General features: G+C 41.7%; 1 protein-coding gene across 4 annotated transcripts in view; it reads right to left on the reverse strand.

Moving 5' to 3' along the window:
* Positions 1-2,504: 2,504 nt before the first annotated feature.
* KLHL23 (kelch like family member 23) overlaps positions 2,505-25,057 on the reverse strand; it is a 54,730-nt gene continuing 32,177 nt past the window's right edge. For 3 of the 4 annotated variants that reach the window (XM_054257550.2, XM_054257551.2, XM_078327425.1), the window contains 3 exons: positions 17,042-18,256; positions 12,282-12,434; positions 2,505-4,718 (listed from right to left, as the gene is read on the reverse strand). In XM_054257550.2, the coding sequence (XP_054113525.1) occupies positions 4,408-4,718; positions 12,282-12,434; positions 17,042-18,254 (1,677 nt within the window). In that variant the 5' untranslated portion in view covers positions 18,255-18,256 and the 3' untranslated portion in view covers positions 2,505-4,407. Of the gene's footprint in view, positions 4,719-12,281; positions 12,435-17,041; positions 18,257-19,144; positions 19,401-25,057 lie in introns of those variants that run through there. The other variant, XM_008998735.4, reaches the window with a different exon arrangement.

Below are 25,057 nucleotides of genomic sequence, written 5' to 3' on the forward strand. Positions count from 1 at the left end.
CTCTAATATCTGGCGTTCGAGCGGCAAGCAGCTGAATCTGAGTCTGGTTACATTCTGCCAACTCCAAACTCTTCCAACCTCAGCCCATTACCCAGTTCCAAAGCTGTTTCCACAGATTTAGGTATTATTAAATCAATACCCCACTCCTTAGTACCAATTTTCTGTCTTACTTCGTTTTTTTCAATACCAGAGACTGTTAATTTGTTAAGAAAACAAGGTTTATTCTGATGGCCGGAAAGTCCAAGATTGGGCATCTGCATCTGATGAGGACTTCAGACCTGCTTCCACTCATGGTGGAAAGCAAAGGGGAGCTTTGTGTGTATAGCAATCACAAGGTGAGAAAAGAAGGAAGAGAATGGAAGGGAGGTGCCAGGCTCTTTTTAACAACCAGCTCCCACTGGAACAAACAGAGAACTCACCCACAAGGGAGAGGGTTAATCCATTCATGAGGGATCTGCCCCCATAACCCAAACACCTCTCATTAGGCCTCACCTCCAACACTGGGGAGCAAATTTCAACATGAGACTTGGAGAGGTCAAACATCCAAACCATGGCATAGTCAAAGTGTGTCCAATAAAAAAGGAGTTGGGGCATCGGCACAGTCACAGCCTTTGGAAGAACTGCTCCAAGGCAGACAGAAGCTCCAAGCTGTGCCTACTGTGACCTATGAAGCCGTATTTATAGTTTCAGACATTTTCAGACTAACAAAACAAGTGGGTTTTTGTTGCTTTGTATATATGAAGGGAGGGAGGATGGAGGGCTGACTGTCTACTACTGGCTGATCCAGCACCTAAACTGATCAGCTGCAGTCTGTATTAGTCAGCTTGCGCTACCATAATAAAATACCATAGATGGGTGGCAAACAAGCAATTTTTTTTCTTTCTGGAGGCTGGAAGTTTGAGATCAGGGTAGCAATATGGTTGGGTTCTGGTGAGGGCTTGCTTCTGGCTTTCAGACCGCAAGGTGTCTTTTCTTATAATGACACTTAATCCTGTTAAATCAGGGCCCTATCCTCAGTACCTTATTTAACCTTAATTACTTCCATAAAGGCTGTATCTCCAAATATAGTCACATTGAGGTTTAGGGATTACAGGTATTTATTTACATAAATGTGAAAACATAGGGCAATGTGCCTTTCAGCAAGTACCCTAGATGCTAATCCTCTTTCAGTTCCAACTAAAACACTGAAAATAAAACCTATGAGAAATAACAACTTCTTAAAATTTGGATAAACATCTTAATCCAGGCTTAAAATAATCTCCATGATTTTCACTATTTTGTAAAACAATGTTTGCCCTCCCAAAGCAATGGCTTGCATCTGATTTTAGTGCGAGACAAAAATACATATATATATATATGCATTATTTTTGTTTCTTGTAGAGTCAAGGTCTTACTCTGTTGCTCAGGATGGAGTACAGTGTGATCATGCATGGCTCACTGTAACCTCAAAATTCCTGTGCTCAAGTGATTCTCCCACTCAGCCTCCCAAGTAGCTGGAGCTACAGGCATGCACCACCATGCTGGGCTAATTTTTACATTTTTTGTTAGAGATAGGGTCTCCCTATGTTTCCCAGACTGGTCTCCAACTCCTGGCCTCAAGCAATTCTCCCACCCCAGCCTCCCAAAGTCCTGGGATTACAGGCTGGGATTACTAAAGTGCTTGGCCTTAGTAAAATATTTTTCATCATACTGCAGTGATTTCAAATTTGAAATAAATGACAGAAAACTGTGTCTCTTCTTAATCCTTCCTGCTGTGCACAAATCTATGGCAAAAAAAATTAATAGAAAACAGGAGCTTTTGACACAAAGTACAGCATTTTAAAAATTCAAAAAAAGGCTGGGCACAGTTGCCTATGCCTGTAATCCTAGCACTTTGAGACACCAAAGTGGGTGGATTACCTGAGGTTAAGAGTTTGAGACCCACCTGGCCAAAATGATGAAACCCTGTCTCTACTAAAAAACAAGGAGCTGAAAATTAAATACCTCAGATCACAAACTATTTTCAAGATCCTTCAAGCACCCCAACGTGCTTTTCTGTAAAAACAATCCATACCATCGGCCTCAAATACTGGACATAACACATGATATACTAGATCTTGAGAAGGCCAAGAGTAAGATGTGGTCCATAATCTCTAACTTAGCCAAGAGATACAAAATGCACATATAAAATGATCAATTCTTAAATGTGACAATGGGAGTCTTACTGTGGCTGAAACAGGAAAGATTGTCCAGAGAAGGCCGGACCTGACTCAGGAGTTGACAGGACCTAGGTAAACTGGCAAAGGAGGGGAAGGTGACTGCAATTGTACTCACCTGTGCCATGAAGCAGCTCTCTAAAGCACTACTGAGTAGCATATTAGTTACAGCATTAATTGCTAAATGTTGTTCAGAGCAATACAATAGTCTAGAATTCAATTCCAGATTCAGTCTACAATTCAGTTTTTTTCATTAATTTAGGCTAATCTTTCAACCCAACCAGCCCAAATTCAAGCAGTCTTACTAAGTATAGTGATTTACTTTTATTGAAAATGCAGTGATACTAAAGAAAAGATTTAAATAAAGTCATTCCATATCCAGCTATACTAACACAATGAACTTGTTTTGCATATTACCTTCCACATGCATAAAGATTTTACAAAGTCACAATCATAGTATGCATACTATTTTCTACTGTGATCATTTTACTTACCATATCGCAAACATGTCCACAGTCTTCCAAATAATTATTTTAATGGCAGTATAATATTTCACTATTTTTATTATCCCACTTTCTTCTTTGACGTGAAGATATTTTTCCCAATTTTTGTTATTATCAAGAATGCAGACATAAACATCTTCATGCATTTATTTTTTTTTTCTGAATTATTTTTAAGGTTAAAAGTATAGAAGTAGAATTTATGGGGAAAAGGATATGGTTATTTGTATAGCCCTTGCTATGTAGTACCATATTATGTTTCCAAAGGGTCGTATCTATTTAAAATGCCATCTGAAATAAATGCATTAAAAATTTCCTTCCAAATTTTTTTTTAAATCAAAAGTGCTAGGTAGTTTTAAACTTCAGTAAAGTTAAAAATAATTATTGTCTCTTTTTAAAAAATGAAGCGTGTGAAATAGATAGGCTCACAGATAACTAAAGGTTTAAAGGAGTTAAGCAACACATCCCAACTATTCCCAAGTTATGGCACACATGGAAAGTGATGCTGTAGGCACACTGAGGAAAATGAACAAAGGTGGTTCTGGCCCAGAGGCTCCAGCCACTCAGGCCACCTCTGGGTGTAGAAAGGGGTGAGGGGATCCGTACCTAGGAACTGCAGTGCCAGTGTGCATGGCTCAGGAAGCTCTCATCAAGGAGACATTAAATGATTTAAACTCAAGTTACACAATCTAGTTAGTGGCAGCGCTGGGAAATAAATGCAAATATCTTCTTGTCAATGTATCTTCTACTAATCACAACTGCTCTACATGCTTTCTGGCTCTAAAATCCAATCATATGTGCAGATGTGTATCTATATTTAAGAATAAAGAGAATTTCCTAACATGCTTGAACTAAAGACACCTAAATTAGCAATTTACATCAAAGCTGAAAATTAAAAACAGCTCTTAGCATAAACAAATATTTGACTATCTTCTCATCGATTTTCCAGACTTGCCATTCTTTTAAATTTCGTTTGTAAACTCTCTGAACAGTAACAATCTTTTGCACAGTATTTTGTATATCTCTGGTAGTCAGTAAATAGACAATAATAACAATAAATTATACTATAAAGGAAAAACTAGACAAAGTAAATCCTCATTCTAAATAATTCTAAAGGTGAAAAAAGTGTTAAGTGTTGATTTTGTAGAGGTAGAGAAGATTCCCTCTTTAAATTTCAAATCCCTGTTAGCTAATGGATTTTTTTTTTTTTTTTTTTTTGACACAGGGTCTCACCAGCCTGGTCTCCAACTCCTGGGCTCAAGTGATCCTCCTGCCTCAGCCTCCCAAAGTGCTGGGATTACAGGAATGAGCCACCATACCCAGCCAGGCATCTTAATAATGCTATCTACTATATTATAGGCTCTTGAGAGATACTTCATTCCACAGAATGATTCTGATATATCCCCAGTGTTGATGCTACCAAGAGGAAAAGATTCACTGCAAAGGTAGTTCACCTTTTACCAAGTGTCAAATATTCCATATTATCTTTGAACAGCAGAGATTATAGGTATGAATCCCACTGATTCAACTGTGTATATACATAAGATTTTCTTGACCATGAATCATTGCATTTGGGAGTAGAGTAGGGTTAGGAATTACAATTTACTGATCCCTTATCATGTGCCAGACACAGTATCAGGTAAGGAACTTCAAACCCTGCATTTTAACTATACTCCAAAACAGTGATTGCTTGGTCATTTCTACAGATTCAATCAGATATTATACACACAAACGCACCCATGAGATCGCATGGCACTGGGAAGATTACCCACTATTTCCCACTTATTAAGATCTGGATCATATTTCTCAATGCTCTGAAGATATGTCCCCTTTGAGTAGGAGTATCCTCCAGTGACATAAATACATCCATTCATGATGACAGCACCACACTCCATCCTCCTTTCCATCATGGGAGCTATCTCTCTCCATTCATTTTGTTCAGGATCATAACATTCTGTGATTGTAGTTTGTCCACCGACTAGATAGAGCTTATTTTCAAACGGAACTGAGCACAATCCATATTCTTTTAAAAAGAAAAAAAGAAAAGAATAATTATTTTAAAGGATAACAAACAAAAGAGATACCACAGTGTGGTTATGTAATAATCCTTTACGATTTAGCACACAAAAAATAGGGGAGTGGTGACATTTGATTCTGGCCGACAATACTGCAACACTGAGACTGAAAATCATTCCCCATCACCTGATTCAAATGGCCTCTTCCTGCCATGCTGCCATTATCCTTCAGCTGGTGTTTAGCTAGCTCTGTAGGAGGCCAGGGAGGAACTCACCCCACAGATCACCTTTCTGAGAATTTCTCAACATAGACAACTTTTACTTGACACCTATTTGTAAAAGACAGTAGCAGTAGAGTCCTTATAGAAGAAAGACACACTCGACAAGCGGTGGTGTCCCTTCAGGTCTTGGCAGCTGTCTCCTTAGCCAGTAGCAGACAATCTGGCATGCCTGCTGCCACACGTGCCACAAGGGTGGCCTTGTGTGCTTCTCACACTGCTGGTCCAGTTATAAATGCGAGAAGTTAAAGAAACACACCCAGACTTGTGGGACATGACAGTCTATCATCCTTAGAAGCTGTGAAAGGCACCCCAGGCAGAGGGCTGCTGTGTGGGATCTGGGTCCTCGGGCTGGGAGTCTGTATGTAAGAGGTCCCCCTCCGGGGCTGTTTTAGTGTTTTCCATTTTATCTCCTCCTCTATACCTAAACCCACTGGATCTTCAAAGCACCAGGATTATCTCACAACTCTACTTCTCCCTTCTTCCCAGGGCTATGACAAGGGTGGAGCTAGCAAGGTGCTTAAGGTGCAAAATGCAGGCAGGCAGAACTCTGTGAGTCACTTGCATGCATCACCTCACATTTTGTGCCTGAAGCATCTCCTTTGCCTCATCCTGGTGCCTGCCCTGTTTCTTCCATGCCCTCACATTTGTCATCACTCCTAACCTGTCAGTTCACTCTCTGGGAATATCAGTCATAAAATTACACTTAAATACCTCTAGCTGCAGCCCTGAAGGAAGAGGAGGATTAGTCAGTGCATTCAAATTAAAGCAAAGAAAGATTTAGCTCATTATCGTTGAGCTGTTCCTTCTGTCTTAAAGTCTCTCCCCTCCCCAGGTCTCTGCACAGCTGTGTTCTTCCTGTCATTCAGGATTTGTCTTACTCTCATGTCTTCAAAGGGCCTTCCCTGACTACCCAGCCTGAAGTGGCCAGTCAGGCGTCTCTATCACATCATCCTATTTTAATTCTCTCCATTGCACTTCTCATTATCTGGAATGTTTCTTTCTTTTCTTTTTTTAGAGACAGGGTCTTGAGCTGTCATCCAGGTTGGAGTATAGTAGCACAATCTTAGCTCAATATAGTCTCAAACTCCTGGGCTCAAGTAATCCTTCCATCTCAGCCTCTCAAGAAGCTGGGCATCTTGAGACACCCAGTTCACTACAGGCACACATCACCACAACTGGCTAATTTTTGTATTTTTTTATAGAGATAGGGTCTCCCTTTGTTACCCAGGCTAGTCTCAAACTCCTGGCCTCAAAAGATTCTCCTACCTTGCCTGGCCAACATGGTGAAACCCCATCTCTATTAAAAACAGAAAAAATTAACCAGGTGTGGTGGCAGGCACCTGTAATCTCAGCTAGTCGGGAGGCTGAGGCAGGAGAATTGCTTGAACCCGGGAGGTAGAGGTTGCAGTGAGCCAAGATCGTGCCATTGCACTCCAGCCTGAGTGACAAAGCAAGACTCTGTCTAAAAAAAAAAAAAGAGAGATCCTCCTGCCTCAGCCTCTCAAAGTGCTGCACTTACAGGTATGAGCCACCACACCTGGCCAGGTGTGTTTGTTTATCATCTCTCTCTCCCTCCTGGCAGCCCAGGAACTGTGTCCTGCCCGCTAATCTATTCCTAATTGGAGAACGGCAAGTGTCTGACACCTTGCAAGAATTCAGTAAACGTTTGTTGAATTAATGAATGAATTGTATTTTACACTATGTCCCAATGTGTCCTCACATTATAAGGTGGAAGGAAAGCTTATAAGCAAGCCCCTCTTTAGAAAGAATAATACAATCAGAAATGTGATTTCTACATGAGTGTGGTGGCAAACACCTGTAATCCTAGCTACTGGGGAGGCTGAGGCTGGAGGTTTGCTTGAACTCAGGAGTCCAAGGCTAGTCTGGGCAATAGAGTGAGACTCTGTCTGTAAAAAAAAAAAAAAAAAATTGTTTTCCTCTTTAGAAGTGGAAGACAACTTCTTATCAGTAAAGTTCTTCTCCCTCGGTTCTTTGTTATTGGGTTTTTTTTTTGAGACAGAGTCTCGCTCCGTCTCCCAGGCTGGAGTGCAGTGACACGATCTCAGTTCACTGCAACCTCTGCTTCCTGGGTTCAAGAGACTCTCATGCTTCAGCAACCCAAGTGGCTGGGAATACAGATGTGTGCTGCAGCTGGGACTATAGGTGCACACCACCATGCCTGGCTAATTTTTCTTTTTTTCATTTTCTTCATTCAGAGTGCATGTTTTAACATTTGGTGCTAATTTTTGTATTTTTAGTAGAGATGGGGTTTTGCCATGCTGCCCAGGTGCTGGTCTTGAACTCCTGGGCTCAAGCAATCCACTGGGATTACAGGCATAACCCACCATGCCCTGGCCTCCCTAGGTTTTGACAGCTAAGGAAAGTCTTGAAAGATTGCATTTTTGCTTCGCTTCCACATATTTTTCTCAAGTTACTGACATCCAAGAAAGTAATTCTCCTACTTCTTAAAAACTCATTTGTTACTTTCCACTTATTTATATGTTGAATTTTTATAGGATTCACTTGTTTCAAGTACTTGAAAACATTGCTTATATCAATTATATGAATCATTACATTAATGATTATTATGAAAATCAATGATAGTTCAAAATTTTATAGTTGGTAAAAGTGATTTACCATCATTTACTAGGCTTTTCTTAAATTACTCAAAATTTACCAAAAAACCCAAATTTTTGAGTCATATGTTAAGAAAGCTATATCAGTCCTCCTATAGCAGTAAAAGTATTTAATCTATAGTGAATCCTAATCACTTTTTCTCTTTTACTCAAATACAACACATGTTCTGATATGGCTGATAGAAACTTTTTTTCCTGAGCTGTAACTGCTTCTTTTCTTGTTGGTTAACCCCTCCTAGCCACTGAGGCTCCAGGACTGCGCCTTGCTCACTGTGCTCCTAGCATTGTGTATACAGCAGCATGTAGGATGCACACAGCAGATATGTTAGACATGAATGAGCGAACGAATGAATAATCAAGGATGGGAGTGATGCCATCTGTCACAGCTCAAAAGTTTACACACAAGTATTAAACATCCACACATGGCAGTCTGTATTCAGTGTTACATGAACAATATGAACAAACAACTAGAGGGATTCAGAGAAAACCACAATATCCATTTGAATTGATTTCAACTTTTTTTCCTAAGATCTTTTCTCATTAAAGAGCCTGTAAAGTTTACGTAGTCTAACTTTCTGATTTTACTGGAAAGTAAGGCCCAAGAGCTTAAATGGCAGAGCCAGGAGAGCTCTCTCCCTACTTGACACAGCTCTCCACAGGTCCTTCTTTATCACATACTGCTTCTTCTTGGCTCTTCACACACTCTTCTTCCTCAGCTTATCCCTCAACTCTGCCTGTTTCCTAGGATTCTGCCTGTAGCTATACTGCTGGTACCACCGTCCCAAGGCATCTTATTCATCCCCATACCCACAGCCACCACCTAAGCAAACAATCACCAGATCTCTACATTCAGCCACCTCCCTTCTCCTCTGCTGCAGACCCACATTTCCCTTTGCCTGCTGGACAGCTCTTTTGGGTTATCCAATGAGTCCTTCACTCTGAACTACAAAATTGAGCTCATTATCTTCCCTCTTAACCTCCCTGTCAGCTCCTCCTTCAGTACTCCCCATTCTCCCATACAATAAACCAGAGGCCCTGAGATGACTGTCAACTCCTTTCTCTCCCTCATCTTCTATATGCCGTCAGCCAAGGAGGCAATCAGCTGCTGAATCTATGACATTCCTCACATTAGCCCCTCTTTTCTACTCCTACCACTTCTTCAGGCTTTCAATATTTCTCCCTTGGTTAAATGCAACAGTCTTAGCATATCCCCTTGCTGTTTTTCTCCCAATCTACCTAAAATGAGTTTTCTCCTTAAAACTAGAGCTGGGCTAGGCATGGTGGCTCATGCCTGTAATCCCAACACTTTGGGAGGCCAAGGTGTGTGGATGACTTTAGGCCAGAAATTCAAGACCAGCCTGGCCAACATGGTGAAACCCCGCCTCTACCAGAGAAATACAAAAATAAGCCAGGCGTGGTGGCACATACTTGAAAGGTCAGCTACTTGGGAGGCTGAGACACAAGAATCACTGAACCCAGGAAGGGGAGGTTGCAGTGAGTCAAGATTGCACCACTGCACTCCAGCCTGGGAAACAGAGTGAGACTCTGTCTCAAAAACAACAACAACAATAACACAAACTGCAGCTGATCACACATCATTCTTTTGCTCAAAAACCATTGATGGTTCTGCATCCAGACTGCCATTCAAAGCTCTCCAACTGAGCTCTCCCATCCAATCTCCCATTTTATCCTCTTACATTCCATTCATTCAGTCTACTCCCAGGTAATGGAATACACCTGAAACTTTCCTTTCCATCTTCCTCCATTGGACTGACTTCTTGCCAGAAAAACCCTTCCTCAAAAACTACCTTCCTTATTTGGAGCCATTCTTTAAGGCCCAGATCATAACCACCTACTGTTGGAAGCATTCTAAGATGAATTGGACTTACACTCTTGCCCTCAATTAGACTTACACTCTCTTTATTCTCAATTTCAATAGCACTTTTGTTTTTATAGAACGTAGCAGAGATTGTCCTATATTTCCATTATATATGTATATTTCCTCCTGGATTCTGAGCTCCTATGGCAGTAAAGACTAGCACTTAATCATCTTACATAATTATCGGAATCCTATGTTTTCCAATGTAGGGTCACAATAAATGTCACCTTGAATTCAATATAACTATAGCCCCATGTTTTCCAGTTATACAAACCACCCCATTAAAGGGGTTAAAAGATAATATTTATATTATCTTTAAAAAATAATATTTATATTATCTTTAAAAAATAATAGTAGTCATGTCTTCTCAGTGTAAGCTATGTATTTCCATGAGGTTGACTCAAGGATGACATTTTATATTACTCAGGAGGTGCTGCTAAAGTCCATAAGAAACAAACCTTGCTATAATTCAGTGGAGGCAAATGCACAGCCTTCAGGGGTTAAGGATTTAACAGACTAGCTGAGTGAAGCTGGCCAGGAGCAAGAAAAACAACAGCACAGGCCCCCTAGGTCAGTGACGTGAGGAGAATAGGAAGGACTGTGATAAAACGGAGCACACAAGCCTCATTTAGGGGAACAGCTGCCCCCCGGCTCCCGTAACTACTGCCTAGAAGAAATACATCCAAGGGTGCCAGGTCTTCCCATCTCTTCTAAAGGACAGAAATCATGATTCTTATTTGAAATTTCCTAAATTTTAAATATTTGTAACAAGCCAGTTCAAAAATATCTTAAGCATTGTGAAAGCTAAACAAAACATACTATGCAAGGTGCTGATTTAAAATGTTTTTTATGTTTCATCAGGAAAAAGTTCAATGTAAACCAAAACTTTACATGTGGATATATATTATGTTACCATTGATTTATACTGTAATTTAACATTTACTTCAGATTTTCAATTTGCCATGGCTTATTAATACTTTGAATTAATTCCAAAGTCACAGTCTTTCAGACTCTTTCATGTAGTTAACAAGCTATATGAAATTAAAGTATGTTATGCAAAACTTTTTGAGGGAACCTCTTAATGACATATACATTAAATTTACAACATAAATAAATGCCCTCTAATTTGTGAATTCTGACTTTTCACGCATTGGATTTTCTTTGTAAAGGTAAGTCTGTCCACAATAGGCATAGTAACATCTAACTCCCAAGGTTAACATGAGGTTCAAGTGAGATAATAGTGAAGTTCAAGCCAAGCTGTCTAGGTTTGAACCTCAAAGTAGCCTGGGCAATTTATTTAATCTCTTTGTACTTCAGTGTCCTATAAAATGTGATAAAAACAGTACCTAGCTCATGGAATTATTGTGAGGTTTAAACAGACTATACATGTACAATTACTGGAATAGTTTGTGCCTGGCACACACTGACTGAATAAATGCTATTACTCACTATGAGCTGTTATTATTCCCTTCCATTATAATGTCATTGATCATAGCAGAAAGTGGTGCAGAGTCTGGGATGGCACATTTGAGCTACTAGGAGGCAGAAGTTTATCCATTCCATGATGTCTCTGGAGCCAGGGAAGCCTGTGGCTGAAGGCTCTTCTCACACAAAGCCTGGGCATATGGAGATGCAGCACCAGATTTCGGTGTGCTTCAGCTGAACCACCATATGGGATAGATGATGTATGGGCTGGAAGTAGCTGTCTTGGTTGAAAGCAGGAGAGTCTGCTCCCTTAAGGAGAGGCAGATTGTTTAGTGGCTACAGCACAAGTTATGGAATCAGACTGCCAGATTTTGAATCCTGGCCTACCACTTTCAAACTGTGAAACTGTGACCCTGAAAAAGTTACTTATTCTTTCTAAGCCTCCATTCCCAAATACATAAAACAGTGACAAACAATACCTGCTCACAGACTTGTAGTGAGAATCTGAGGTAATGTACACATGAAGCACTTAGCCAGTGCCTGGTCTATAGAAATATTACTAGTCCTCTCAGATGATTCCAGCTTGTGAATTTCAACTACCCTCTCCAGTGACCCCACATGGAAGCCTGATGCACTATAGAAAATGATTCAAGGTAACATGGTGGTATGATGATATAAATCTTTCCTAATAAAAACAACTTAAACCTATGGCATAACTGAAACAGGCTAAAACCTGTGCTTCCCTCTGAGCTCTTCACAAAGAGACAAGTCAAAGAACAAAAGACATCCAAGAAGGCAGGCCATTCCTCATGGCCAGACAGCATGTTCCCTGTATGACTGTTAAGGTAAGGCCAGCATATGGCTCTGCACATTGTAGAAGTGAGAGCTTAATAGTAAGTGAAACCTGGAAAGAACACGCTTCCAAAACCAGAAACAATCTCTCTAGCTGAACTTTAATCACTGGATACCTTTTCTGACTATTTGATAGACAGATGGTGCTTTTCAACTACTTATGAACATTGTTTTACATAATTCATGTTGCAAATGACAGATGGCACATAAAGGAAAAGAAAACACAAAAAAGAACTAAGTGAAAACAATTTTAAAGAAGCTAACATTTTTGACCACGTGGACTTATAACGTGCACTGTATAAAGACATCAGGGAAAATATTTGTAGATACCACCCAATCAGAATCTCAGATATATATGAATGTTTTGAGACTTCTAATTATGCCCACGTGTAATCTACAATAAAATCAGCATCTTCTATTTCCAGCCCATTTTTAGCCATCCCTTATGCTGATAAACTGCCTCACAACATATACTATTTGAGATAGTATTTTTGTTACCTGGATGTGGACTGGAGGTGATGAGGCTCCATTCGTTGATATCAGAATTGTAGCTCTGAACCTTGTCATAGGTGCAGCTTCCTCTGTAGCCACAGTGGCCACCAATGACGTAGATAACATCATGTAAGACACAGGCAGTAGCATTTCCCACACCTATGTATTAATTAAAATCACAGATTGATTTTTTTTTGTTCTTAGATTGATTTTTTTTGTTCTTTTTTGCAGTGAACACTGAGCTAAATTTATTGTTTTTGTTATTATTGATGGTAAAATGCAAGGTACTGTTTTAAGTGTCATAAGGGACAAAAGAATAAAAAAGGAAGCCTCCTCATGCTCTTTTAACAGAGGGTGAGATGTGTACACAAATACAGCCATGCACCACACAATGACCTCCATAAAATTATAACAGAGCGGAAAATTTCCTATCACTTAGTGATATTGTTGGAGCTGTTTTAAAGACATGGCATAAAGCCTTCTCATGTGTTTCTGGTGATACTGGTGTAAATAAATCTACAACTCTGGCAGGTCCTTCAAGAGGTATTCCAGAAGGCATTATCAACACAGGAGAGGATAGCTCTATGCCTGTTATTACCCCGAGAGCCTACAAGTGGGACAAGATGCGGATGTGGAAGACAGTGATATTGATGATTCTGACATTGATGATCCTGACCCTGAATAGGCCTCAGCTAATGTGTTTGTGTCTTATTTTTTAACAAAAAATGTTTAACAAGTAAAAAAATAAATGTTATATATATAATATACATATTATATATTGTATTATAATATAAAAAAGCTTATAGAATAAGGATAAACAGAAAATATTTTTATACAGCTATACAAAGTCTACAGTAATGCCTGTAATTCCAGCAGTTTGGGAGGCTGAGGTGGGAAGCTCACTTGAATCCAGGTGAAGTTTGAGACCAGTCTGGACAACAAAGTGAGACCCCATCTCTACAAAAAATTAAAAATTAGCCATGTGTGATGGCATGTGCCTGTAGTCCCAGCTTCTTGGGAGGCTGACCCAAGAGGATCACTTGATCCCAGGAGGTCAAGGCTTCAGTGAGCTGTTTATATCACTGCAGTCCAGCCTGGGTGTCGAGCAAGACCCTGTCTCAAAAATAAAAATAAAAATAAAGAGTAAAGTCTACAGTAGTGCACAGTAATGTCCTAGGCCTTCACATTCCCTCACACTTACTCACTGACTCAATCAGAACAAGTTCCAGTTCTGCAAGCTCCATTCATGGTAAGTGCCCTTAATAGGTCTACCATTTTTATCTTTTATACTGTATTTTTACTGTACCTTTTCTATATTTAGATACACAAAGACTTACCATTGTGTTCTACTGCTTAGAGCATTCAGTATAGTAACATGCTGTACAGGTTTGTAGCCTAAGATTACAGGCTATACTATACAGCCTAGATGTGTAATAGGATGTACCATTAGGATGGTATAGCCTGTTGTGTAAGTATGACGTTCACATAATGAAAACTGCCTAACCACACATTTCTCAGAACATAACCCCACTGTCACTGTCAAGTGACACATGGCTGTAATTCGAACACTAGGTATAAAATGGAAGAAACACCAGAACTGCTGGGGATGGCCAGGGCAAGGAGACACTGCATTTGACAAGGGAAATCACAGCAGGTGGTGGCGGAATTTGACCTGGGTGATGGTAGGAAGTTGGCAGGTACAGGTGAGAGGAGGCCATTCCAGACAGAGGGAAAAGCCAGTGCAAAGGCTTACTGGACAATGTTAAGTAGCCTAGTTTGACCAGAGCAGGTGGCACACTGGGGGTCATTGCATGGAATTTTAAGGCTGGTATGGCAAATGGAAGCCATATGGCAAAGATACTGATGCCCAACAAAGAATCTGGATTTAATTCTGCCAGATTTTTTTAGGTTTTTAAACAGAGGAAGAGAGCAACTAACAAAAGGAGGAGGACAGGTACCAGAAAGATCTAGGTACTGGCTGGGGTGAGCAATCCTGAGGGCCTGATTTTGAAGGGGCTTTGAGTATAGAGGGAAGAACACAGAGAAAAGAGACACAGGTAAAACACACCGGCCTTGATGACGAATTGAGGCAAAGGCAAACCAGAGTGATTTTGAGGTCCTGAGCTGGGAAAATTGGAATCAATGACGCCAAAAAAAGTAAGGAGGAGGATGACGAGGAAATGGGTTCAGAGGGAAGACGGAAAAAGGAAGAAAGATGATGAGGCTCATTTTAGTTGAAAATACTGGTTTTGTCTTTCCACCAACTTTTACTTAGCAACATTTTGCAGGATCAAGTTCAATCTTCTCATTCTTTTCTATTCCAAAATAAAAGTGGGTTTATAAGTAGGGCAGTTATGATGTGAAAAAAAAACTAAAGATTTAGGAGTTCCTAAACAGCCAAGTGTTTATTTCTTCTTTGCATATTAATGAACTTAATTTGGGTCTAGGACCAAAAAAGGAAATAAATTTTAAATCTGACTGTACCCAAATTAAGTTCATTACCAGAGAAAGCTGCTAATTCCCTTCAAGACTACAAAATAAAACGAACAGGAAAAAAATGTCATCCTTTCTTCCCAAAAATGGGAAACTAAAAGCTCAGTATGGTGGGGTGTGGTGGCTCATGCCTGTAATCCCAGCACTTTGGGAGGCAAAAGTGGGAGAATCACTTGAGGCCAGGGGTTCAAGACCAGCCTGGGCAACATAGTGAGACCCCATTTCTATTTTTAAAGATTAAAAATTAAATTTTAAAAGTTGTTTAAAAATTTTTCTGTATGAGTCCACTCACCAAAACAAGTATTAGTCAAAACTGCAGAGAACTGGCAAAGCGTTAACCTCTCCCTGGGATGACATAACAAGAATCAAAGACATAAACAAGAATCAAAGCTTTGAGTTCAAAGTATAAAACTGGAATTGCAGGTGAGGGAGGACTCTGAGGTATGAAGGTCTCCTACTCTACTCAAGGTTAAAGCAAGCACACATATGGCTTTTGTTTCACAGTAGATACACCATCACAGCATATATTTTTCAGCAAGCATTGATCTAAATATAAATTTTTTAAATTTCAGTGAAGTAATAAGCTTTCATTCTCAAAGAAATATACCCTGAATGCAGGCTTATAATCCCAGCACTCTGGGAGGCAAAGGTGGGCAGATCACTTGAGGTCAGGAGTTCAAGACCAGCCTGGCCAACATGATGAAACCCTGTCTCTAGTAAAAATATAAAAATTAGCTAGGTGTGGTGGCACATGTCTGTAATCCCAGCTACTAAGGAGGCTGAGACAGGAGAATTGCTTGAACTTTGGAGGTGGAGGTTGCAGTGAGCTGAGATCACACCACTGCACTCCAACCTGAGTAACAGAGTGAGACTCCATCTCAAAACAAAAAAAAAAAAAAGAGGAAATATATTCTGAACCACAAAACCACTGAAACTGTTACATTATCCTTAAAAAACAGAATCAGAAATGTATGCTAGTTTATAATAGCTGCTAAAATATGCAGACTTTCCTTGTTTCTTTTGCAGGAGAGGGGTCAGGGCATTCAGAGCCCTCCTGGAATCAGCAAGTAGTGGTAAGTCTCAGGCAAAGCCAAAAACCAGTGCAGCAATAGCCAGGCTTTCCACTACCTTCTCCCACCCTGGCATGAGAGTGGTCACAACTTAACATGAAATTAATTTCTGCTCTATCAGAGCTGACATGTCCTAAAATACTGACGTTCAGGACAATCATACCTAATATTTACAGCATGCGTACTCTCTGTCAGACACTGTTGTAGGCACTTCACAAGCATAGATTCATTTAATCTTCTCCATGATCCAAGACTAGGTATTGTCATCCCCAATGTACAGATGACAAAATGGGGGCACAGGGTGATTAAACAATTTGCCAGAGCTCATCAGCAAGTAAGAGGAAAGCAGGAATCTGGATGCAGGCAGTTTAGCTTCAGAGGCAGCGTCTCAAGATTGTTCTGCCTCTCAGCTTCCGGCCTGTCATCCAAAGATCATACCAGGTCAAATTTCCAGACCAGGTCAAATTCCCACACTCTCACTAGCATTAAAAAAGAAACAGAAAAGCCTGGAAGAAACATCTGGGACAAAATGATACAAATTTGGTAACAACCTACCGTTTTTTTTGTACAACTCCTCAGCACCAATGAATAAATATAATGAAGTAAGATTCTGGTTTAACTATTTTTCCACTGGGAGAGGACAGCAAGGTGAACAAACACATTGCCAAACACAGCAGAAAATACAGAAAATATCAGATGGATACTGAGACCCAGGGGTGTGCCAGGTTCCGAGGGCCACATGAGGGAGGGTATGGTGTCTGTCCCTCTCAGAGAGGACTGAATTGCAAAAGCAGAGGTTGTCTCTAGTTCCTGGAACAATGTACTTTGTTACATCCTGAAGAGACCAAAACTTCCAAGGTTTTTAATGAAGGACAAGAGCTGATCGTATATTTTAAGAGGAAAAAAGTTGAATAGTTAAAAGCCGAAATTAAAAGATTTCAATTTTAAGAACACGAAAAAATGAAAACTGTCCAGATTTGTCTCTTCATCTAGCCCTTGACTTGAATATAAATTCTCATAACTCTCAAACAAGGTGGGAACTATGCTATACTGTTTTTATCTGGAACATTCTGTGCAGCATTATTTGTATAATCCACTATAGTTCCTAGATAGCATCCAAAAGTGATAAATTCAAGAGAAGTGAGACCGCTGGCCTGGCCCCAGACATCTAAAAAATACAAAATAAACATAATCTCCACTTACCTTTAATCATATTTGCAATAGGAATCCATTTCTCTTTTAATGGATCATAGAACTCAGCCTCTTCTGCCGGAGCCCCTTTTCTATAACCACCTAAAGCATAGACACAGCCACCCAAGGTGACTGCACAGTGGTAATACCTGGCATTGAGCATTGGTAAACCTTCTGTCCATTCGTCACTTTCACTGTTATATATCCACACTGTGTCAAGAGCTTCTATGTTATCCGTCCTATAGCCCCCAGTTACATAAATGTTGGGTCCTAAACATGTAACCCCGTAGCTCTCCCTGGTATAATCTGGTATTTCTGCTCCCTGAATCCAAACATTTGTCAAAGGATCCCATATATGAACCTCCGATAAAGGATGCCAGTAATAGCCTCCAATTATATACATTGTGGCTGTGGACCTCTGGGAAATCTCTTTATGCATGGAATTCAAGGCATTGTATATTAGAGATCGGATCTTATTTTCGGTCAGCAGGCAGCTTCTTTGAAGGCCTAAGGCTGTTTTTAAGTACATCGGATCTATATCAATGTTGATATAGCTCAGTAGATTATATAGGCATTCAATTCGATTTTCTACATCATGTGCAGTCCACTTAATAACTGGCTCTATGATAGCTTCTTCTTTCCAAACACTGAGATTCTTTCTGGACAAGATGAAGAGAAACTTTTCAAGGCTGATTTCCAGAAATTCTTCTTGTTGCCACACCTCCTTAAACTTTGAACATAGAATTCTTCGAGATTCCTTCTCTAGTTCTGGACACACATGAAATTCTGCAAAGGAGTGCATTCCAATACAATTATCAATATCCAAGTGCCTTACCAAAAACCGCTCACAAGCCTTCTTTACTGAAAGGAACTGTAGCAGATCTGCTGCCTCAAGCAGGCTTTGAACATTTCTTTTAGTTATTTCAATTTGGGAAGTGTATGCATAATTTACGAGGCCTTCCAGAACATCATGGTGGATGCCAGAGAGTTTTATTTTATTTTTAAATTTTTCTTTCATGTCAGCTGTGAACATTGCCTTAAAATAATTGCTGCAAGCAGCTAAAACAGCTCGGTGACAATGGAAGATTATGCCTGAAGGACATTGAAGGGTAATATCAGTAAATAATCCATCCAAGTAAAATGTTCGGAATGCATCCAGAAAATCCACTGGATGTGTTGAATCCTTGAAAAGATAAATATAATCTTCTTGTCCTTTTAGAGCCATGGCTGCAATAAATATGAAATAAGAAATGTGTTTTCAATTTTGCCCATTATCTCAAATAATCAGTGCTAAATAACTGACTAGCATCCGATATACTCCAAAACTGGACTAAGTTCAGCATTCTAAATGATAAATGCAAAATGTGGATGGACAGTTGGATCATTTATATGGCCGTCAATTTAAACTCAGGGTAGCTCGGAGCTCAAAATGAGGCCCCCCGGATTTTTCAGTAGTCCTTTTGAGAGTACTGATTTGCTATTCCATTCACCGCAGCCTACCCTGGCCTGGTGGTCGGAGATGAGATCCCATACTAGGCAAGGCAAGTGTCCGAGGGTCACCCCACTCGAGGCCAGACCTCAGCTGTCTTGGCTCCGCCCCAATTCAACCTTTTACCCGAGCTCCGTCTCCCTTTCAAATCACATCGAAATGCCAAAAAGGGATAATGGAAATATAAGTGAACAAGAAGAGATCTCAGCAAAGGAAAATCCTTCCCCCTTTCGCTTAAGGAAGGAGAGAAAGGAAGGCTTCCGGGCACAGCCCCTACAGCCCGCGCCCCCTCCCCCGCGCCCGCCGCAGGGGTTTCCGCGCGTCCCGCGCCTGGGCCCCGGCCCACGTTCCCGCCCGGAGACCGCCCCGCCCCGGGGCCAGGCGCCCGGCTGGACTCAAGGGCGCCGCGTGCCGCCTGCGGGCCGGGTGCCCGAGTCCCTCTGCCGGGCGCTCAGCGCAGGTGTGGGAAGGACGCCGCAGGCAGCCCCAGCGCAATGCCTTCGGCCCGGCCCGGAGCCCGCGCAGCCATTGTCTGCGCTCCTCTCCCGCGCGGCCTCGCTCCCCGCGCCGGGCCCCACTGACTCCCGGCAGGCCAACCTCGGGCGGCAGGTCTGCACCGCACCTACCTCCCGCCGGGGCTCGGGGCGCGGCGCTGGCCAGCGGGCTAGCAGTGAGCGGGAGCTGGGGCGCCTCTGGCCCCTCTGACCATCTTTGGAAGAGGCGCGCCGAGGCCGCCAGCTAGTGCGGCTTCAGCCCACAAGCAGCTCCTATTTTGGTGTCCCGGCTGCTCCCCCGCCTCCACCCGAACAGCCCCCCGCACAGTCTGGGCGCGAGGCCACTTGCGGGAACTCCCCCGTAGCCGGGCCGCGCGGCGAACGGGGCGGGGCGTGCGGGCATGCGCGCGGTTCGGCCCCTCCCCGGTGGCGCCCCCCACAGCAGGTGGGACGGCTTCGCCTCCGCGCCGCGGCTTTCCCCTTCCTTGGCGCTCTCTCCCCTTCTTTGGCGCTCTCTCTCTCCCGCGTTCTCTCAAACCGGTCGAGTGTCTTTTAGATGAACTCTGAGTCCTGAATTGTTAACACAATATTTGAGTGTGTCTGTGTGTGTGCGCGCGCGTGTGCGTGTGTGTGTGTGTGTGTGTGTGTGTGTATACACTTTCCCCTCCCTCAGTAGCTCTCACCAGCCCAGGGCCCAATTGTGAGGACAGAGAAGGGGGAAAGAGTGGAGAGAATGCGGCACGACTTAAATAAAGGTCAGGGATTGGCGGCGCCTTCGAAATGCCAAAAGTAGCCGCCCTTTCCCACAAACGTCATCCCACCCCCAGCAGAGCACTCAGGAGGGAGCCTTGGGGATGGTGGGCACGTCAGGGGTTAAGCTGGAGCTTTGAGAAAAACTGAGGGCAGCCGGGGCCAAGGCGAAGTCCAGTCGTGCTAGGATTCACGTTACTGTATTTAGAGCACGGTAGCTGGAAGGAGCAGCCTTTCTGGAGACAGCCAGTCTAGTCACAGATGTCTATGTGGTACACAAAGTTCATTTTCTTGTTCCAACAAAAGCCAGTATCAAATATGTTCATATATCATTCACTCATTCATTCGCAAGATTTTATTAAGTGCTTCGGGTGCCTGATAGGGATAAGCACTAGTAATCAAGTGTTGACAGATGGTCCCTAGCTCACAGGCACCTTCACTACCACCAGAGGACCACGTGTTTCCCAGAGTATGGTCTCAGAGACAGAATATACATGAATGGCCACATGGTATATGACAACAGAACTCTGAACCACAGAAGCCCAAGAAGCCAGACCACAACCTTGGCAGAAGCTGAACCAGAACAGTCAGGAAGTAGTCAAGGATTGCCAATTTCCGTATTTTTCTTTTCTTTTTTTCCTTTATTTTCTTTTTTTCTTTCTTTCTTTCTGACAGGGTCTTGCTATGTTGCCCAGGCTGGAATGTAGTGGCACAATCATAGCTCACTGCAGTCTTGATCTCCTGGGCTCAAGAGATCCTCCTGCCTCAGCCTCCCAGGTACCTAGGACTACAGGTGTGCAATTTTTAAATTTTATTTTATTTTATTTTATTTTTCAAGAGGGAGTCTTATTCTATTGCCAGGCTAGAGTGCAATGGCGCAATCTTGGCTCACTGCAACTTCCAGCTCCCAGGTTCAAGTGATTCTCCTGCCTCAGCCTCCTGAGTAGCTGGGACTACAGGCACATGCCACCACTCCCAGCTAATTTTTGTATTTTTAGTAAAGATGGGGTTTCACCATATTGGCCAGACTGGTCTTGATCTCTTGACTTCATGATCCACCCACCTAGGCCTCCCAAAGTGCTGGGATACAGGTGTGAGCCACTGTGTCCAGCCCAGATGTGCAACGTTTTAAATTTTTAAGATTTTTTTCAGAGACATGGTCTCAGTATGTTGCCCAGGCTGGTCTCAAACTCCTAGACTCAACCTATCCTCCTGCCTGGGCTTTCCTAAGTGCAACTTCACTATGTTTACCCCTACTTCCACCTTAGCACCAACCAGAGAAAGCCAAATATGTTTCACAAGCCAATCACATAAGATACCCATGCTTCTAGCAGCCCACCTGCAGATTTCCCATGGCAACAACTTCCAATCAGAGCATACCTGGGGCTTTTCTTCAATTCTATAAAGCTTTCCCACATCTCTGCCCACCTTTGAGCCCAAAAGTCAAGTGATGGTGACTGGGACTCTCTTCTACAGCAAGCTCTGAATAAATAGCACCTGTTTGTTCTTCTGTGGGTGGCTTTAGTTTAATTCCACAAATCATTTCATCTTAATTGAATTACGTGGGATGCTGGTTATGCAGTCCCCCACAACTACCACACCCCACACAAAGACTTCCATGGGATGGAGACCTAGAAATCTGCATTCTAATCAAGGGCAGCAGGTGATTCTTATGCATGAATAAGAGAATGTGTTGGACCCAAAAGAAAGAAAGATGAAAGTTTAACATCCCAACATCTGGTAAACCCTTTAATAGAAATGGAAAGCGTGTAAGGTTTAGTTTCAGGCTTAAGGCTCATCTCTGCCACTTATCTAACACGTAGCCTCTCACAAATTACTGCACTTCTCTGATCCTTAGTCTTTGGATCTGTAAAACACAACATCCATACCTTCTCAACCTAACCTAAGGTTACTGGAAAGACAAATTAATAATGAAGCACTTAGGACTTGGTATATAAATGTTAGCTGCTATACTGAAAGAATATTTACACTTAACCGCATCACAGCCTTAATTTGGAAATTAGCGTCTTCTTAACATGTCTTCAGAAACTGTGAGATTTGTAGTTAATAGTAATTATAGCTTGCCCCTCACAACTGATAGTGATGTTGTTGGCAGTGTTGCCATTCAAGGACACAATTGTGACTGATTGAAGGAGACTTCTCGCCATTTTTGCCACTGAAGTGTAGAAATTGCTGTTTTTGTAGCTCTAGTTACTGTTTGCCAAGTTTGATGTATAAAAAAATACAGGCTTGGCTGGCTGCAGTGGCTCACGCCTGTAATCCCAGCACTTTGGGAGGCTGAGGCGGGTGGATCACCGGAGGTTGGGAGTTTGAAAGCAGCCTGACTAATATGGAGAAACCCCGTCTCTACTAAAATACAAAATTAGCCGGGTGTGGTGGCACATGTTTATAATCCCAGCTACTTGGGAGACTGAGGCAGGAGAATCACTTGAACCTGGGAGGCAGAGGTTTCGGTGAGCCTAGATCACACCATTGCACTCCAGCCTGGGCAACAAGAGCAAAACTCCGTTTCAAATATATATGTGTGTGTGTGTGTGTGTGTGTGTGTTTATATATGTATATGTGTATATGTATGTGTATATATATGTATATATATATACATATATATATATATAGGCTCCATCTAACTTAGATTAAGGGCTTCTAGAATCATAACTACATGTAATATTAAATGATTCATGAATAATAGAATTCACTATATTGTCATTTGTGCAGTTATTTCAGATTGCTGCATGAACCAATTAAAACTCTTGCTTTCATTGCCTGATGTTCCCTAGTTATGATGCTTAAATTTGTATATCAGTGTATATTACATATTACACTATTCTACTTCTTCACTTTGCCAACAGAAGAGCAGATCCTGGAGGGTATGCCTGGAATAGTTCCTTTTTACCCTATGCTTATCAAAGAGACCACTGCAAATGCTGATAGATTTGATCATTCAGAAACATATAATTAGCATTATTAAGTCAAATAAATTAATGATACTGTTCAAGAAAACAGATGTGCCTCTCATACTCATATAAACATAGAATTAGAAAAGAAAAAAAATAAGAAAAAAAGAAAACAGATGTGCCATCTGTGGTTTCAAGTCTTAAAGAAATAAAGTGCCATCATGGAAATGAGACATAAATGACTTGGCAGACACTAAGCTTGGCATGGAGTTAGATGCCTTATTGACATCACACTTCAGCTTTCAAAGGACTCCTGGTTCTAAAAACAATGATTTTATTTATAATTTTTACCTAACTAGTACGTCTTTCCGCTAAGTACAGTCATGCCATTAAATGTTTGATATGCTGTGATATGATTATCAATGTGTGTAGATGATGGGTATAGACAGAACATTTAGTATACTTCATTTACATACTGGATTAACAAGGTGCTGCCAAGTTAAAAAAAAAAAGGGGGGGTGCCGGGCACGGTGGCTCATGCCTGTAATCCCAGCACTTTGAGAGCTGAGGTGGTGGATCAAGAGGTCAAGAGTTCGAGACCAGTCTGGTCTTTTTTTTTTTTGAGACAGAGTCTTGCACTGTCACCTGGGCTGAAGTACAATGGCATGATCTCAGCTCATTTCAATCTCCACCTCTTGGTTCACACGATTTTCCCTGCCTCAGCCTCCTGAGTAGCTGGGATTACAGGTGCACACCACCACACCTAGCTAATGTTTTGTATTTTTAGTTGAGATGGGGTTTCACCATATTGGCCAGGCTGGTCTTGAACTCCTGACCTCCAGTGATCTGCCTGCCTCAGCCTCCCAAAGTGCTGGGATTACAGGTGTGAGCCATTGCGCCCAGCAGGCTATACTTAGTTTTTACTAAATAGATTTATAAGTGTTATTTAACAGCCTATTATAAAATCATTATTTATACCATGTTGGAAATTACAAACTTGGCAGATATTTAAACTTGAAGTGAAAAGTTTTCAATATTGATCTAACAATATGGAAGCGAGTACACAGTTTTTCAAACTTATTAGATTTGAAAAACCACTGATCTGGTCCCCAAACAGGAATTAGACTATTACTATTTGAGGGAGTATTATTACTATTTAAAAGATAGCAGTTTATTTATGAATATGTTTTTGTGCCACAATTAGAGCTCAATCCCAGATAAAATTAATACAAGACAGAAGGATAATAAACTAGGGCTTTTTCCATTATAAGCAATGGAAAAAGAATACAAGTAAGAGCATTGGCTCAACTAAGCCAAGAAAGACCGATACCATTATATATGTCAGAGATTAAATCTTGCCAAACAATTTCTATCAGTAAAAGCCCAGGTACTTATAATAGGCTCCTAGATCCTCATACCCAGCTCTGCTTTGGCCCTCATGAGGAAGCAGTGCCTCAGGGCTTTCTCTGGGCTTTGCTACTATCTATTTCTTTTGCCTTGGCTACTCTTTCCCAGCTACCACTATAGGACTGGCTCACTCACCGACATTCGAATTTCTTTTTTTTTTTTTTGAGACGGGTTCTCACTCTGACACCCAGGCTGGAGTATAATGGCATGATCTCAGCTCACTGCAACCTCCGCCTCCCAGGTTCAAGCAATTCTCCTGCCTCGGCCTCCCAAGTAGCTGGGACTACAGGTGCATGCCACCACATCCAGTGAATTTTTGTGCTTTAGTAGAGATAGGTTTTTGCCATATTGGTCAGGCTGGTCTCAAACATCTGAGCTCAAGTGATCTGCCCACTTCAGCCTCCCAAATTGCTGAAATTACAGGCGTGAACCACCGCAGCCGGGCTTTTTAAAAATTTTGTGGGTTCATAGTAGGTGTATATATTTGTGGGGTACATGAGATACTTTGATGCAGGCACACAATGCATAATAATCACATCATGGTAAATGGGGTATTTATGACCTCAAGCATTTATCCTTTGTGTTACAAACAATCCAGTTATACTCTTTTAGTTACTTGAAAAAGTATAATTATTTTTGGTTTGCTATAGACACCTTGCTGTGCTAGCAAGCTGGAGAGCAGTGGCATGATTACAGCTCACCGCAGCCTTGTCTATAGCCTCAGGCTATTTTCCCTGATTCCTCCACCTCAGCCTCCCAAGTAGCTGGAACTACAGACATACACCACTGTACCTGGCTAATTTTTGTATTTTTAGTAGAGATGAGATTTTGCCATGTTGGCCAGACTGGTCTTGAACTCCTGGCTTCAAGTGATCCACATCCCCCGTGACCCGCCCCAGCCTCCCAAAGTGCAGGGATTACAGGCATGAGCCACTCCGCCCTACCTCATTGTAGTTTTGACTCGCATTTCTCT

The sequence above is a fragment of the Callithrix jacchus genome, chromosome 6 (assembly GCF_049354715.1).
Source record: "Callithrix jacchus isolate 240 chromosome 6, calJac240_pri, whole genome shotgun sequence".
Lineage (NCBI taxonomy): Eukaryota > Metazoa > Chordata > Mammalia > Primates > Cebidae > Callithrix > Callithrix jacchus.